This window comes from Lagopus muta, chromosome 2 (assembly GCF_023343835.1).
Source record: "Lagopus muta isolate bLagMut1 chromosome 2, bLagMut1 primary, whole genome shotgun sequence".
Classification (NCBI taxonomy): Eukaryota; Metazoa; Chordata; class Aves; order Galliformes; family Phasianidae; genus Lagopus; species Lagopus muta.
Window position 1 is genome coordinate 99,076,092 of NC_064434.1, and position 17,636 is coordinate 99,093,727.

The window sequence follows — 17,636 nt, forward strand, 5'->3', positions numbered from 1 at the left end:
GATTTTAAAATTGTATCCATGTTAGAGAGCTGTCATCTTGTTAGACCTCTCTGCTTGCTTAAAACTCTCATTTTAGGATTTATGCTCTTAAAATTCCAAATTTATTGTTTTCATGCACCACGCTTGACACAGTGAAGGCATATTTGATAATTAGTGTTATCTTCTGAAATCTCTATATTATTAACTGTGGAAAGATAATTTTTTTCATATGTATGTATGATCAATGCATTATGGGAAATGTGATTCCTAAGTGTCTTATCATTAACATATTTAAAAGTGTGTCCAATGGATAAGTCCACTTACTCGCTGTGACTGGTCCATTGTATTTACCTAATAGTGTACATAGTGTTTTGGTTTATATTTTGTTTGTTTCTGCACTGTTATAGAATTGTGAGGAGGTACTTATATGAGGATCTGCATAAGGATTCCTTTTTCAACTGATTTTGTAAACTTAGTACGTAAAACGTGGTTGGCGTAAGTGTGCTCTCTGATTCCATGCACTGAACTGGGGTTTCTGCCTATTCTGCCTAGTTGAAAAAGTTGATACCCTTATTATTTTTTAAAATACAGCTTCTTTACAGAGGATCTTTACAGTTGATTATCTGTTTTTTTCATTATTTTACACATAAGAAAATCTCTGCTGTCTTTATTCAGACATTTTGTAGAAGCGGAATTTTATTTTAGCCTTTATTTGTTTATTTTTTTAACTTAAACAGAAAAGATATTTCTGATTTCCTCAGATTCTATATACTTCCTCTCTCCCTCTCTTTGTAACATGCACGCATTTTGAGGTAAGTGTCAGAGGCATTGATTTTTCCCTCTAGGAGCACATCACTATCTTCTTAATGATTGCCTGCCTGGCAGCTGACGAGTATTTTTCTCCTGCACTTAATGGAGAAAAGAAATAAAAAGTCTTTCTCAAAGTCCTCTTTAAAAATGCTGTGTCTTTGGATTCAAACCAAAGGCAGATTTGCCTCTCAGTTTGCAACCTATCAATGAAAACTCAACCTCAGTGCTCTGAATCACCTGAGAGGCAGTGAAGAGTTTTTCCTTGCATAAGCCAGGGTATATCTGCAAATAAGTCTGAAATGCATTCCTCCTGCTCCCACAAGATTGGTAAGGAGATTTTGACTTCTATCTGACATGAGCATGCAGGAATGCTATAAATATGTATCTATTATTTTGTAATTATATAGAAAGCTTATGTATACCTATAGACATTTATAGAGATAAACAACAGTACCAAGATCTTTAAATGTCTTGAAAATCTTACATTTTGTTTTCATTTCTTCTCAGGGACCATATCTGTGAACACGTTACGTACACCATATACTGCACCAGGGGAAAGTGAAATCCTTGACTTGGATGATGACTTGTATCTTGGAGGCTTACCAGAAAATAAAGCAGGCCTGGTCTTCCCAACAGAGGTGTGGACAGCACTTCTCAATTATGGATACGTCGGCTGCATTAGAGATTTATTTATTGATGGTCAGAGCAAAGACATTCGACAGATGGCTGAAATTCAAAGTACAGCTGGAGTAAAACCCTCATGCTCGAGAGAAACTGCAAAGCCATGCCTTAGCAATCCCTGTAAAAACAATGGTGTATGCAGGGATGGGTGGAACAGATACGTTTGTGATTGCTCTGGGACAGGGTACCTTGGCAGATCTTGTGAAAGAGGTAAGTTTCTTGAGATGACTGTGTTTCTACTTTAATGCATATGCAATTATTAAAATGGTAAATCATCACTGATTCTTGTAAGGCAGAAGTCTCTTTGATTTCATTTGATGGAGACGGAGCCCTGCTCTGGAAGAAGTAACGCTCTAGGAGAGACCTTCATTGACTTTAAGTTGTGTAGGTACTGGTTGACCTTGACAGAGAGTTGGTAGCTGCTAAATGTCTCTTGGAAATTGCCTCTCCTTTTTTTCATTGTGCAATGATGAGTTATGAAAAGTTTTGCAAAAGTAATTTCAGTTATTATTGCATTACTAAATACACATTTCTGTTCCAAACTGAGGTCTCGTTCTCTGCTCCTTTATGTCAATACCACTGTGTAATTAAATTTATTTTTAAATTCCACAGTATCTCTTAACTTCATAACCAGAACTTCAGCCATGAATCAAAGCAAAAGAATCTATATAGAAATCTATATTTCTTAATTGACATTTTTCTGAAGTTCCTAGTTCCCAAGGAAATTGTTTCTACTCATCTTAATTCGCTTAATTTTGTAGAAAAGGTAAATGTAAAGTTGATAGACCTCATTTATTTAACTGGAAGGGCAGATAATGAAAAGGAAGGCAGAAGCTGAGGTTTGATGGCTTATAGGAAAAAACTCTGTAGTTAAAGATATAGAGTGTGCTAGTATAAGATTTGAATGCAAGTAGAAGAATAGAAATGAATAATTAATATTTTTGGTGTTTATTTGTATTCCAGCTGGAATAAGAAATATTTGAATGGCAGAAGTTTTATTTTTATAAAATCTTATGCTACAACTGGCATAGCTTTTCTTCCACCTCAAATCTAAATTTCAAGATTACTGACTGACAAGTTATGTCCATCTAGTAAGAAGTAAGAAGATGAATCAAAACTGCATCATTTAAAAATAAAAACCTGGTGTTTAAGTTGTATGCAAATACATGCATGCATTTACACAGAATTAATACCATCACATTATTAGCATTTGCTAGTAGGTTCTCAGTGTTGTCTTTTTCTTGTTTTTCAAATATATAAGACCTTGGCTTTTGGCCAGTTATTTTGATATCTCCAGATTGTTGGTTTACTGGTGGAGTAAAGCTGGCAGAGGGCATAACCGAGCTGTCTGATGGATTATAAAAGCCTTCAGTTAAATATGTCTGGTGTACCACCCTGTGGCAAAATTCTGTTATTACATATGGCAGAAGTAAAAATAGGGATTGAATCTTTTCAACTGGACAGCTAGGATGCATTTAAAGAAATGAACAAGAGCAACAAAAAAGCATGCAGATTTGCAAAGGACTTTGTAGCAATTTCCTGTAACTTTATTTGACAGGTGGTAATGTAAAATTTTAATGTAAGATTTTATGTAAAAAAAATTTTAGTCTCTTTTATTTCCCGTATTTTATTTTCAGACATCTTCCAAGATAAAGCTTGATTTCCCAGCGTATTCCCCTGGTGGGTATGGTGATATTAGAATGGTATAATTGGCTTCTCTGCAATAGTGTTTGGTTCTTGTCCAAAAGAAATCTTGTGTGGCAGTTCAGACAATATGTGATCATTTCCTACTCTTCTTGGGCATCCAGAGGAAACCACACCGAAAGGAGACCTCGTTCCAGAAATATTCGTATCCCAAATGGTTATGCGTTAATGCGATTATAGCTTTTGGGATTGTGAAAGCGATGTGCTGGCATCCTACCACACAAAGTTATTATAACTGCTACCCATGTGCAATAACTGATAAACTATTGTATTTGTGATGTAAATAACACAGTGATGATTGTTCAAACTAATTTGAGCCAAATAGGAACGTGTTCATTTCAACAATACAGCTCTACATGAAAGGCAATTGTTAGAATAAAGTATTAGAGATTAAAAGCTGGGATACTATAGGTTACATGATTAATATATCTGCAGTAGACTGATGTAACTAACCATTTAATATATAGCCATTTATTTCTTATACTATTTCACCCAAAGTGCGAGTACTAGCATCCTCATGTGAACGTATCCTGTATAATGCAACATCTGAAATTATTTTGATGTGCAAACCTTAAAGTTCAAATCTAATTTCTGCATACATAAAATGAATATTTTTGTATCCCTGTATATATTTTTTAATCCTTTTACAAGTTATTCTTGATGTTACGTGAGATTTGTAGTAAACTTAAACATGCACATAATCTGTAGATTGGCTTTAGTAGATTATGGAATCTATGGCAGATGGATGGGCAGCTGTCAGAGCAATATAATTTAGCTTCTTATCTTATTTCCATTGTGGACCACAATCTGTGTCTGCCTTTTGTAAATGTTCTTTTAGACAGAACAGCTAGGAATGGTGTGCAAGAGTGAATTCAGTGTTAAGGAAAAGGTATGTCTTCAGAGATTTACCCAAGTGAAATTCTGAGGGGAAAGTATATTTAAATTAGTGTATGTGTGCATGTAGATATTGTGCATGCAGAACATCTGCATACACAATAAATACATATATGCCATGCATATCAATTAAATAGATCTCTTTCATCTCTTTGCTCTATCTAAGGATGTTTTAAATTAAAAAAAAAAATGATATGATGATAGATTTTTATGAAGAATCATTTGTTGTTGTCAAAATGTCATTATAGTGGTTCTATCTCTGATTCAGATTAACTCTAGTCCTGTATGTTTAACATCTAGTACCTTTACTGTGTAGCTTAGGACCTCAGTCCTGAAATAAATACCACTGTAGGAATTGGGATGAATCATTTCCCCTTTTGTTTATGGATTATTGAGGAATTAACCGCATATCAGGTGTTGTTTCTGTCAGATAGATGGAAAGGTTCCCCTTGTTGATTTTCCTAAAGCTCAAGCATTGGGCCCAGGTGGACTAAAGCTCCAATAGATAACACAAGAACAATAGTTAGCTGAGGGCTGAGTATGTGTCATGGAGTTAACTAGATCAATCTATGCCCGTGACAGGGGGGCAATAGGACTCTGGCAGCCCTCCGTCTCCCCCACAAAATGGGAAGGAAGAAAGGAAAAAATAGCTGCAACAATCTAGGGAGGAAAATTTATTTTACTAAATATGATATCGGAATGCAAGATAACACAATATAATACAATCTAATTGAAATTGAGACTAATAAATGAAATAAGATAGGAGAGAGAGATATTTCCTGAGACCGAGTCAAAACTGAAAAGCTTGGAACAGCTCGGAATGGTTGATTAGCGATGTTCCAGATTGATCACAAATTTTCTGGCTTGACTCTGGGCTGTGACTTCTGTCACCTCAAGGCAAATTTTGTGTGTGATTTGACAGCCCACACCAGAGATGACTGCATCTTTGAAAATGGCTGTGTGGGCTACAGAACAGTCTTTGCATTTTCAGACACTTTAAATCTGAGAAAGTGGGAAAAAGTTAATTGTTCTGTTTTAGGACTTTAGAGGTCCGAAGGAAACAAGATCCTTTTTTATTTATTAATGTAAGTGCAGTAAGCATCTCTTCATCATGTTAAAAACAATGTAAACTTGACTGTAAAGCTTCAGAGCAAGAACACTGAAATTCAAATTCATGGTCTATACTTCTTACACTTTAAACAGACTATGAATTGAAAAATAGTATCTATTCACAAAGTCATTTCTCCCAGTAAATATTTCAGAGCATTTCTGAGGGTGGGAAAATTTCCTAAAAAGTGGATGTATCAGTCTCTTCAGTGATTTAAGTAATCTCAAGTGGAAAATGAGGATCCTGAATCTCCTCTCAAGAGGATGCTGGTACATCCTTGGTGATTGGCATGACACTGATGTAGATATTATCTACGTAGCCAAGAAGAGAATCCAGCCCTGGAGATTTTAATCAGAAGCGAACTGAAAGAAAAAAGGGAGAGGAGAATCCTCCTGTTCTTTTAGCACAGAAGTAGGAAAGGTTTCTAATGTCAGGCTTATAAATATATTGAAGAAAGAATGCATAAAATATTTTTTATCAGTCTGTGAATCATGTTACGGTTCATTTCTTGTGAATAAGAAGAAAGTGCATGCGTTGGTATGTACTTATTTGCTGCCCAGAAACTGGTCAGCAAATTTACTGTTGATAAAGTTCAATAAGGTTTTTTTTAATATTTTCCTTTTTAATGTCATGCTTCCAATACTGACATGATAGTAAAATTACTATTCCTTGGTGTTGAGGCTTTGACTCTTCCAACAGATAAAACAACTCATAGCACACTGAGCTAGAATTCTGCTCTGTTAGCATTTAATAACTAGATGAAGCTAAACAAGAGAGAAAAAGACTGTCAATCTTTACACAAGATGACCTAACAGTGTAGAGCTTAAAGATGAGGTGCACAATGCTATAGGAATTAGTCTGTCCAAAAATGAATACAAATTTGTAGATTTAATGTTCCCGTGAGGTTTGCACAGCTGGTATGTAACACTTGCTGCCTCCACACATTCAGATCATCATCATCTTATTGAACAGACCTTGCAAATTAACAATCCATTCTGCACAGCTGAAGTACTGCGGGATGGAAACAGTTGTGTTAACTAAAACAAAAGCTCTCGTTGTAAGAGGAGATTCAAAACAAGCGTATTTTGTTTTATATTAAAACTAATTTTTATCGCTATCCAAAAAACAAACAAACTGAATGGGAAGCATTAAGATGGTACATGCCATGAAGGCTTGCCCTCAATGAATTAGAAAACAGCAGTAAGGGAAGAGGAAACTCACTGTGCTATCAAAGGTCTCATATTTACTATTAGTTCATAGGGGTTCTAAGGGACCTCTGGAGATCATTTAGTGTGATTCCTCTGCTAAAGCAGTTGCCTAGAAGGTTGTACAAGAAAGCATCTACGTGAGTTTTGACTATCTTCAGAGAAGGAGACTCTACAACCCCACTGGGCAACTTGTTCCAGTGCTTTTCAGCCCTCGTGTTCATGTAGAACTTCCTATATTCCAGTTTCTGTCCATTGCCCCTTGTTCTGTTGCTTGGAACCACTGAAAACAGCCTTGTCACATCCACTTGACTCCCACCCTCTAGATATTTATAAGATCCTCTCTCAATCAAATCTCTTCTACAGGCTAAACACCCCCAGGTCTCTCAGCCTTTCCTTTTCCCCTAGGCCTCCATCATCTTTGTTGCCCTCTGCTGGACTCTCTCTAGAAGTTCCTTGTCTTTCTTGAACTTGGAAGACCACTACCAGACACTGTATTCCAGATGTGCTCTCACCAAGTCAGAGTAGAGTGGGAGGATCACCTTTCTTGACCTGCTCAATGAATGGCAGCACAGCCCTCTGGTGTGTCACCCACTCCTCCCAGCTTTGAATCATCAGAAAACTTGCTGAAGGTGCATTCTGTCCCTTCATCCAGATTGCTGAAGTTGTTGAAGAAGACCAGAGCCACTAACAATCCCTATGGAACTATCTACAGACCTCCATCTAGACTATGTGCCATCGATTACTATCCTCTGAGCTCTGCCAGGCAGCCAGTTCTCAATTTACCCCACTCTTCTCTCATCTATCCCACAGCTCCTTAGCTTACTTATGAGGATGTTATGGGAACAGTGTCAAACACCTTGCTGAAGTCAAGGTACAAGTCTCCTCTCATCTACCCAGCTGGTCACGGTAGCACAGAAGGCTAACAGATTGGTCAAGCATTATTATTATCGCCCTTTGATGAATCCATATTGATTTCTTCTCTTCCACTTACTCAGTGATAATATCCAGAATAAGCTGCTCCACTACCTTTCCAGGGACAGAAGTGAGGCTGACTGACCTGTAGTTTCCTGGGTCCTCCTTCTTGCTCTTTTTGAAGACAGAAGTGATGTTAGCTATTGTCCAGACTTCAGGAACCTCTCTGTTCTCCATGACCTATCTGAGATGATAGACAGTGGCTTGATAATCTCTTCTGCCATCTTCCTCAGCATCCGTGTGTGCATTCTTTTGGAGCCCGTGAATCTGTGTGCATTGAGTTTTCCTAGGTGATCTCTGACAATATCCTCCTCAACCAAGAGCAAGTTTTTCTTTCCCTAGAATCTCTCTCTCTCTTATCTCCAGGATCTGGGATTCCTGAGGGTCAATCTTAGCAGAAAATACTGAAGCAAAGTAAGTGAACTAAGCATTATTATTTTTTTCTACTTTACAGATACATAGCATCACTGATCTTAAGTTATGGCCCTCAGGACAGTGCTAAGTCTTGATGAAATTCCAGCTTCCTAACAGTTTTGTGGGTTTTGCTGTGATAACTTTATATTTTAGATAGCCTTTAACTCAGAGCTCCCCATTCTGAAAGCAGCTAGTTGATATGAAGGGGTTTCCTGATTGCCTCGGAGCTTTTAAGTCATTTGATCTTGTGTTCAGTCTCCTTGGTTTGTTCTTGGAACATCTGTTTCCAAAATAGCTGGCACAGTAAGGTTTAGGAGGATTGAGTATCTAATCACATCATGTCTGTTCTCCATGATTTTAAACACTCACAGGTCATCTCTGATTAAATTAACACAGTTTCTTCTTTCCTTTTTGTGTCATTCTCTAGAATACTAAATAATTATAGGAAAAACAGCAAACAGTACGTAGTAGCTGATTCTGACAACTTTCTTTTCTATTATCAGAAAATAATATAACAGCAAAGATCTGTACTGTTTTTGAGTGGTGTTCAACCTATAATATTTAATCTGATTTTGCTCAGATTATGAAAAACAGGAGTAGTACCAATGGCCCTTATTTTAGTAGGCAATGCATTTTTTTTTTTTCCCCTCATATTACCTTGTAACAACATTTTTTAATGCTGGACTTCTTTAATTGTCTAAATCATGTTTATTTTTTATAAAGATCTTGTAAGTCTTTTGTGCACAGACTAATAATCAAGATACAGGAAATAACTGTAAGCTGTCCTACCCCCACTGCTCCCAAACAATTAAAAAAAAAAAAGGCACAAAAACCAACAACAAAAAACAAAGCACGTTCCCCTGTGAAAAACTTTCTGACATGAAGTCTTTCATCAGACTGGTGAGAAATAAGAATTGATGTCCTTCACAGAAAAAAAAAAACAACATTTATATTGAGGACATACAGAACGTGTGGTTAGAAATGGTCAAACCTGAAAATGTATACTAATTTGTTCTGTCTAATGATTTTCACTAAAAGAATTAGTAACTTTTTCTTTCCCTTTCATTTTCCCCTTAAACCATTTTTGTCAAAACTTGTAGTGTGAAAGCCTGGCACTATCAGTGAACATACCACACATCACTTTTGCTTCCAGTGTGCTTGCACAGTTATATTTGGAAGTATTTGTCCTTCCATGGACCATATTGGTTGGAACTCTTAGAGCAAACAAGACCTGTGATACAGACTGTTTTGACAAACTATAGTGTCTTAAGTATTGACATAAAGTAAAATAATTCTCATTCTTATGTTAATTATTATATTGATTAAACATAATAAACAGTAGCATTGGAGATATTATTTATGTATAGGAGGACAGTACACCTTTGCTGTAGGTAAGTATCTCAGTTTTACTGAGTGAAGTTGAAGTACAGAGAGGCTAAATTATTTGTCCAAGATCTTATGGCAGACTTGGCAGTGAAAATTAGAATCTGCACACCTGGAGCTGTAGGTGGTTGTATCTTACCTGCAATTGTTTGTACAGAGCATTGACTTCAGGGATGGGATAGAAAAGAACTGCAAGAGGGAAATTGTACACTACACTGAATTATCCAGTCTGGGATTTGCACAAGAAAAATGTACTTAGTGCTTGTTAATATTCGTAGATTTGTAATTATATTATTTTTTTCCCTCTTCTTCTTTATTTGGTCAATTGAGTGAATAAGTGCTGAAGTTTATCCTTCCTGTGGCTTGAGATGTTATCTGATGCCTGCTCCATTTTTTTTTTTTTCCTCCTTCTGTGGATTGGTATGTCCTCAGGATTGCACCTTTTTCAGATCAAGACTAGATATCCTGTGTAGTCCTCATTATCTGGCACTTCACCAGTTTCTAACCTAAGAGTTTTGGGGTGTGTTAAAGAATGTAGAACACGGAGACAGCTAAAAGGTCTCTAGCAAAGTAGCAGTAGGCAAGCAATCAGGTATGCATAAGACAGCTTGCATTCAGATAAGTGTATTTTGTTATTCAGTTACTGATTTAGGTCATATAGAATGGCTGTTGCTGTATGGTACTTCTGGGCCTGCTGAAACACCTGGCAGTGGCCGCAGTCTGGCTTTGAGCAAGGAAAGTTGCATGCTTGCTGCCACTTCCAGCATAGCACATCTCCATCTGAGAGCCAATTCCAAAGGCTCTGTTGGGGAACAGGCAGCAGCACTTGGTCATCCTGCTTTATGTTTCAGAAGACGTTACAGACTTTGCTTTCTAGGAACTGCCATGCTCCCTGTGAGCAGCAGTGTCATCTCTGCTCCCATTCTTGCTACCAGTACGGGGGCTGGGAGAAGATGACTTGTGGCTGGTTGCTCGGGGACCTAACAGGCCATGACTGCACTGCTGTGCCCGCAACACTCGCTGGGAGCACTTTCTGCAATGTCTGAAGCTGACAGTTACTTGCTTGTCTCAGGGGTTTTTAAATCCTACCCTCAATATGCCAAGTCCAGTCTCGCTTCTCAGGTTGAGGCTGTCGCCATGTCTGTACACACGTTTTTGAGTCTCTCAGACCTCAGCTATCACAATTGTGAAGCAGTCTGCTCTCAAGCAAACCATGTATGATGGTCATGTCCTCCATCCTAATTCTTGAAGGCTTCATTTTGCTGACTGGATGATAATCACCACTGGTAGTAGCAACCTCAATAGGTTTATGCACAAAGTATCCTGAAGCACTTATCTCAGGGGATGACAGACAGACATGACCTTTTAAGAAGCTGTTTACCTGGCTAGTTTTTACTAGCTTTACTAGGCTTTGATGTATATTGCATAGTATGGACCCAGTCTGGCAAGCATTTATTTACAGGTGATTTTACCCACTTTTGTTAAAAGAGCAATTGTGTTTCCTTTAGAAGCACCAAAATATCCCTCATAAAGACAGACATTGAGTTTTTCACTTGTTGTTTATGCTTCTCAGTAATAATTTTAATATGTAATTTTTCCATGTCGTGCTGAGTGGATATACATTTGCCATCTTCTGTTTGGGCAATATCAATAAATAGCGCATTAACTTCTTTAATAACTGATTTTCTATCTTATGTTTTCAGAGGCAACAATATTAAGCTATGATGGAAGTATGTTTATGAAAATACAGCTCCCTGTTGTGATGCACACAGAGGCAGAAGATGTTTCTTTACGGTTCAGGTCTCAGCGAGCTTATGGCATTTTAATGGCAACAACTTCCAGGGAGTCTGCTGATACCCTCCGGTTGGAGTTGGATGCGGGACGAGTAAAACTAACGGTCAACCTAGGTAACAAACTCTTCCTCCAAGAAGTTAGCATTTTCTTTACATTTTTATTTTTGCTTGCAAACATTTACGAAACAGCCTGTTTTAACATTAAAAGTAAACTGAAGCAATATATAAACACATGTCAGCGCAACATTTGCATATGCACACACGCACACAAATGTGTCCATTTTTTTTTTTTTTTTTTTTGCATTTTTGTGTTCTTTATATAGTCTTAACACACTCCATCACGATATTTTTGTACTATTGTGTGTTCTAAAAAGAGAAGACTAGTTCATCAGTGGCTCTTTTAGGCTAAAATACTTCATTGTGGAAGATTGGTCTCCGTCCTCAACTTCTCCACAGTATGAGTTGCACAATTTAAACAGATAAGCAGAAACAACATGTATGTAGGTCAGTTCAGTTTTATATCCACCAACTAATATACAACATACATATGTACCAAAGAATATCTAGTTTTAACAAGGAAAATGTTTCATTAAGTATGTTTTCCACTGATGGATTGCTTGGTCTCCTTTTTTTAGCCATCCAATCTATGGTAAACCCATCTTCTCTTTTTTAAACAATTCTGTGGTGATATTTCTGTAGTATCGAACAGTAACACAACCCTTCAATGCCCAAAGACTGCGGCCCTCAGCAAACAGCCATGTGAACACAAGAGGCACAAACCCTTTTACAGAAGAAAAACAAAGAAAAAAAATATATTGGTTTTGTGGTTGAAATACGGATAAAATGTTAGGTTATCATTTCCTCTAGTTGATTAGTAAGAATATGAATAATGATGAAATCAGAGTGCGCTTTCAAGTGCAAGTCAGGATTTGAAGGAGTACACTTAGGAAAGGTGCACGTTCAGTGAAGTCAGCCACGTTCTGTGGAGAGATCTTTTGACAGAGCAGTGTAGCTATAACCCCGTTATTAAGTAACCGCAGATAAGACGATTCCTAGGAAGCATGCAAAACCCCACCTTCCCTTCGGCTTCACAAACCAATCGCGCCGGCTGCGCGCTGTCCCGACGCCCTGCTCAGGCAGCGCGGTGTCCCCGCGTCCTCCTCTCCCGCAGCGCCCCCTAGTGTCGCGCCGGGCTCCTGCGGCGAGCAGAGCGGCAGCGGTGGCTTCTGTAGCAGGGGGTGTGCGGCGGTTGCTCCTTGGCTGTTTGCGACCACTTTTCTGATGCGGTTGACGACACATGGCAAACTCAGCTATATGGCAACAAAATCTAGGTTTAATGGTGTATCTGTTCCTCAAAGGTATGAAGTGGGAGTAGATGTATGAACCAAGTAGGCTGATGTAGATGTTTATTTTTTTTAATGCGATAATAAAGGCAGCCAACACAGTACAGGTTAGGTCGTTTTCTTTATTTAAAAAATAACCCACTTCTTTCAATTTTTGCCTGCTTAAATAGTTGGAGAAATCCATGTATTAATAATATAATTTCTTCTTGCCCTTCCCACCATTTCACCTTTTTTCCTCCTTTATTATTTTTATTATTATTTTAAGGAAATAGTTTGAAAATAGTGTTCTCCAATTATCAGTTTACAGATGTGATCATTTTCTCCTTAATGTAGCTTTAAACGCAGTAACTTGCCATTTATTAATTCAATACTTTAAAAAAAAAAGATGTGGAAAGCCCTATTTGTAGGCCTAGGAAATTGGCTTTTCAGTTTGCTATTCAGTTGTAGATCAGCCTTTGAGGTATACTATACAAGAGCAGTCCAAGGTGTCTGACTGAGGCTCGGCTTGCTCTATGACCCATTGTGACGGAGCACTTTCTAATTGCACTGAGAGAAATTACCTGTTCTTTCACAGATGGGTAAAAGGTTGCAGCCTGCCTCAATTAAGCATCTTTGACATTTAATCTGAATTTTTCACTTAGATTTGTCACCATGTAGCTTTGTTTGAAATTGGCCATTTTTACCCTATTTGTCGTTTCTATTTATAAAGATTTATCGCAGTATATCTGGGTTATAACAGTATGTAAAGACTGATGATATGGAGTGGCCATTTTTGCATGTGTCTGTCCCCGGAAGGGTGGACTGTGATTTTATTGGATGTCTGCAGCTATTACCTTGAAGGATAAATTTTCATTTTTCATCTATTCTTCCCCATCTAGACTGTATCAGGATTAACTGTAATTCCAGTAAGTGCCTATTCAAACTTTTTAAAATGTTATTCCACCATTATAAAATATGCAAACTAGATGAAAATGATTGTGGACAGTTTGCAAGTGCTTGATAATTTATTAATGAAATGTGATGATTAATTATCAATGTGTAAAAAGTCATCATATACTCTAGTGAGCATTTTGTGTCCTTCCTATATAACTTCTAATTGGAATGTTAAGAAAGGAAGGATTCTACCGGCTGTAAATGTGCACAGTAAATTCTACGTATATGGCACAATACCTGTAGCACTGCATTCTCCTATCCAGCTATTTTATTGACAGTATCTTATCAAATTTCTAACATTTCTGATGAGCTGTCGTATCTTCTCCCTCTGGTCCTTTCCCTAGTTCTCCTGACATTTTGCCTCCAACCCATGGTGATAATGTAAGAACATAATTGTACACAGTACGAGAATTTTTATTTCAAAATCATCCTAGACAATTAACTCTATTAGCTGCCTGCTTGTGAAACAATTGGTTTTGCTAAGCTTTTTGAGAACACAGTATGTTACAGTAAGGACATGATTAAGTCTGAGAATAACTGCACTTCTATGATGATTTTTTACACTCTAATCATGTAAGAAACTTTGAATTGAACATTTTTTTTCTGTGATGTGCATGTTTATGAAACAGAGGGAAACAATTGCCAGATGAATGGACTAAATTTTAACTTCTCTGATATTATTTGGATTAAGAGGCTATATTCTGAAAGGAGAAAAAGGACTGTGATTTTATTTTGAGTCTATGGAATTCCTGAATGGTGTCAACAAAAGTACTGATAGTAAGTATGGTAGATTTGAGTTTTGGGTTGTTTTTTCTTTCCCCTTCCAACAGGTTTTGTAGGGCAAGGATTGGCTTTATGCAAATAAAAACAAAACTAAACAATAAACTTAGCGGTTAGCATTTGTAGTGTAAATAGTTTCACAAAAGTCATCAAAATAACCTCCCCTAATAGCTTTATAGTCCTCAAATTAAAATAGGGGTTGCACTGAATTGGATTGAAAAGAAAAATTCTTTTGGGGCAGGTTTTTCATCTCAACCATGCTTAAATCCAGACAGACTTTTCAGTACAGTAAATGTTTGCATGACCAAGGCGTGAGGACAGTTTTGTCGTATAAAGGTTAAAAAAGTTGCAGTTCCGTTAAACTGTTCAGTTATAAAGATGAATATGTCCATGAATGTCCACTAAGATTATGACAACATTTTGTTGGTTTCAGTTGTAGGATTGTTATTTTTCTCTGGATCGAGTCCCAGTTAGAGGAAAAATTCAAAGTATAAAACAAACAGCTTTTTAAACAGAGACTTAATGAGTAGACCTGCTGCTGCTAAATAATTTTTTTTCCATAGCAAAAGCAATAATTCTCATTTCTTAAATTCCTTAATAGAATCGGAGAATTCTTTTGAAAAGGGATAATGGGGGGAAAAAATGCTTGTACAGTCACAGCACAATAAATCAATAGATCAGTAGATGATTGGCTTTTATTTCTAAATCTCTTTTGAACAAAATGAGTTTTCATGAAAATAAATTAAAATGTTTTCCAGAATACATTTTCAAGTAAATTTCAGATCAAAAGAGCGCCTGAAAATACGGAGTAAGTAATAAGCATCTCATTGGAGGATTGCAAAAAGCAGTGATGTGTTTACTGCATTGAATTAGCAGTTATCATCTTGGTCTCTTACAAAAGCAGCGGAACTTCTCTATAAAGTATTTTTGGTATCAGATACTCATAAACTACCTTTCTTTACAGTTTGTTTTTAGCTTTGTTGTTATTAGAAATGAACTTCCATGGTTAGTTCCATCTCCATTTATTGCTTGCGTACTGAACAGCTTTCTGTGAGCTTTCTGTACTTGTCATGGTAAGTACTGCAATACTTTCTTACCAGCATTCGCTGTGGTTTTTTCACAAACAGGTAACGTTTCATAAGCAGTTTCTGTGCTTTAATTTTTGGTTATGAAGAATTATTGTGCTGAGCAGTCCTTAGGAGATGCTTTCTTGTTAGACAATGTACTGGATTTCAGTGGACCACATAATTCGTTTTAAAGCAACAGTATCCAGAACTTGAGCCTCTTATTTTGTTATAATCTACAATCATTCAATAATTTAAGCTCTTTGTGGGGTTCACTCAGTCCACTGAGAAGTGGATGTGTATCAATCCTGTTTCTCACATTTAGAGAAGCTTTTTTCAGATTTTTGCCTTTCTGTTGCTTAAAAATCTTAACGTAATTTCACTGATGCGAATGAAATACCATTTATTATAAATACAGTGGCAATCATACAGCTAAGATCAGAGTGCAGCTTTCTGGTTTGGATTTGAAGGAGAAGCCTAAAATATCAATCAAAAACCAGTATTTTGTCCAAGAGTCAAAAAGGAAGAAAAAGCCCCTAGTTTCCTACAGTAATATGTATTACTAGTGAATAAGCATTGCACCTTCTTTTCTCCCTTGAGTGTAGCCTGAAAGCTATCTTTTGCTCACTGCAGATCAAGTGAGCAGCACTGTTGGCAGGTCAGAGCTCAGGTTGTGGCAGCGATTTGCTCTACACTTTGTCATGACATCACCTTTAGCTAATGTCATGTGTTGCAGAAGAGGTGGCATTTTGTGGTCTTCCTTGTATGAAATAAAGACTTTTTAAAAAAATGTCAGAATGTTAATAATATCTCAAGTTACTACTAAGCTAACATCTGTTTAAAAATATTGCAGAGACTGTTCATGCCATGACAATTTTGAGGAACTGAGTAGCATAAGTCAAACTTTTTTATTTTCTGCTACATTAAAATAATGTTATCTTTATAAAACCTAGAAACACTCACAATTCCTTCACATGTCAATTAGAAAATACCATTCCTGAAATGTTGATTTTGTTCACCCTGAAATCACTTTGACGTGTTCTTCAGACATTCAAGTTTGCAAAGTAAAATTGTCAATTAAACAAATGGAATAAATGGACCTCTTAAACTGCATGTAGATTTATGTCAGTGTTAAGACCAACACTGCAAGGAAAATGTGTGGAAAACTACTGTATGGCTACTGTTTCAGGTTTTGTTTATATGTAAGACAGAGGCGAGTGATGCTGGTTCAAATAGCACAAATCCTTCACATGTAGGGTTGCTTGGCATTAGGTGTTCTGTACATATAACTCTTAAGTTGATTACTCTACATCTCTCGTATAGAAAACTAATGAGCTGATCCTTAAAAGCTACCTACAGAGAAATGCTTGAAAGACCATAAATTTCTCCATTGTTAAGAGAGAGGTAGTTTCTGTTCAACTTTGGGAGACAAACGTTGCATAATGCAATGCTAATTTAAATATTCAACACTTATTTAGATATTCAAATCTTAAGTGAATTCTATTACACCTAATACAATGCTCACTTTTCTCCTTTTTTACCCATGCTATTTTAAGATCAAATCCAACACGTATTTCATTATGTTCTGAAAATGCCATTTAAGTCATTTTCAATACAGCTTATAGATCTTGATCCTTTATAAATGACTCTGAGTTTCACACGGATTCAGGGTTGCATTGTTTCCATTATAATTTATGCTTTATAGTATGCAATTAAAAGAGCTTTGAGTTCAGATGTACTGAATCAGTTTTTTTCCTTGTATGTTTTTAGAAACAGAATTTAATCCTATGAAATTTACATGACATACATAACAGATTTTGAACGACTAGTGAGCAAAGTATGCAAGTATGCTGTATGTCCGTATTTTCACTCCTGCTGTGTTAAGACCTACTTTCTTGACTTAACTATAACGCCCTGTTTTTCTAGTTCTAATGCTTCCAAAACTGTATCACCTGAAAATTTTTGGGCACCTGTAACTCTTGAGGCTTCCCATTTTTTATGCACAATGCACATTTTTCACAAGAGTAACCATCTTTTGTAGATTTTTCTGCATTGATGTTATTTCTGAAAAATGTATCACCTATATCTCTGTGAGTCAGCAGAACATGGCCAGGGGATTTATATTAATTCGTATAGTAAATAATTTTAACTGCTGAGTGGTAAGGGACTGATTCTTATTTCTGGATCAGATGCTCTTTTTCCAATATGGAAAAAATTATGGTAAATTTTATTTTTTCCTATTGGATGCTGAAAAGTTGTTCAAGTGATTTTCTTCTGTAGGCTATGGGAGCAACCCCATCAATTTTCACTTTTACCCAAATGCAGTTCTGTTAGAAATGACTAAGAATGGCAGAACACTGGGAAACAAAGCAGTGAGTACTTTGGCAGCATACGTGTATACTCCAGGGAAAGTCCCAACTTGCTTTGCTAGCTGGGTGTCTGCCTCTCCAAATTAAGAGAAATTTCCTGAGCTTTGAGGCCTTTCTCTCTGATAAAGTGCCCCTTCTCTTGTTGAGTTTGTTTGCACTCCTCCTTCTGTCTACATAGTAACCATCCATTCTTCATGTCCT

The 17,636-nt window shown here is 36.8% G+C and overlaps 1 protein-coding gene across 24 annotated transcripts in view; it reads left to right on the forward strand.

Annotated features, from left to right (window-relative positions):
- NRXN1 (neurexin 1) overlaps positions 1 to 17,636 on the forward strand; it is a 633,554-nt gene that overhangs the window by 248,464 nt on the left and 367,454 nt on the right. For 15 of the 24 annotated variants that reach the window (XM_048936787.1, XM_048936790.1, XM_048936796.1 and 12 more), the window contains 3 exons: positions 1,297 to 1,680; positions 10,857 to 11,060; positions 13,168 to 13,194. In XM_048936787.1, the coding sequence (XP_048792744.1) occupies positions 1,297 to 1,680; positions 10,857 to 11,060; positions 13,168 to 13,194 (615 nt within the window). The remainder of the gene's footprint in view (positions 1 to 1,296; positions 1,681 to 10,856; positions 11,061 to 13,167; positions 13,195 to 17,636) is intronic. The other 9 variants (XM_048936793.1, XM_048936800.1, XM_048936801.1 and 6 more) reach the window with 1 other exon arrangement.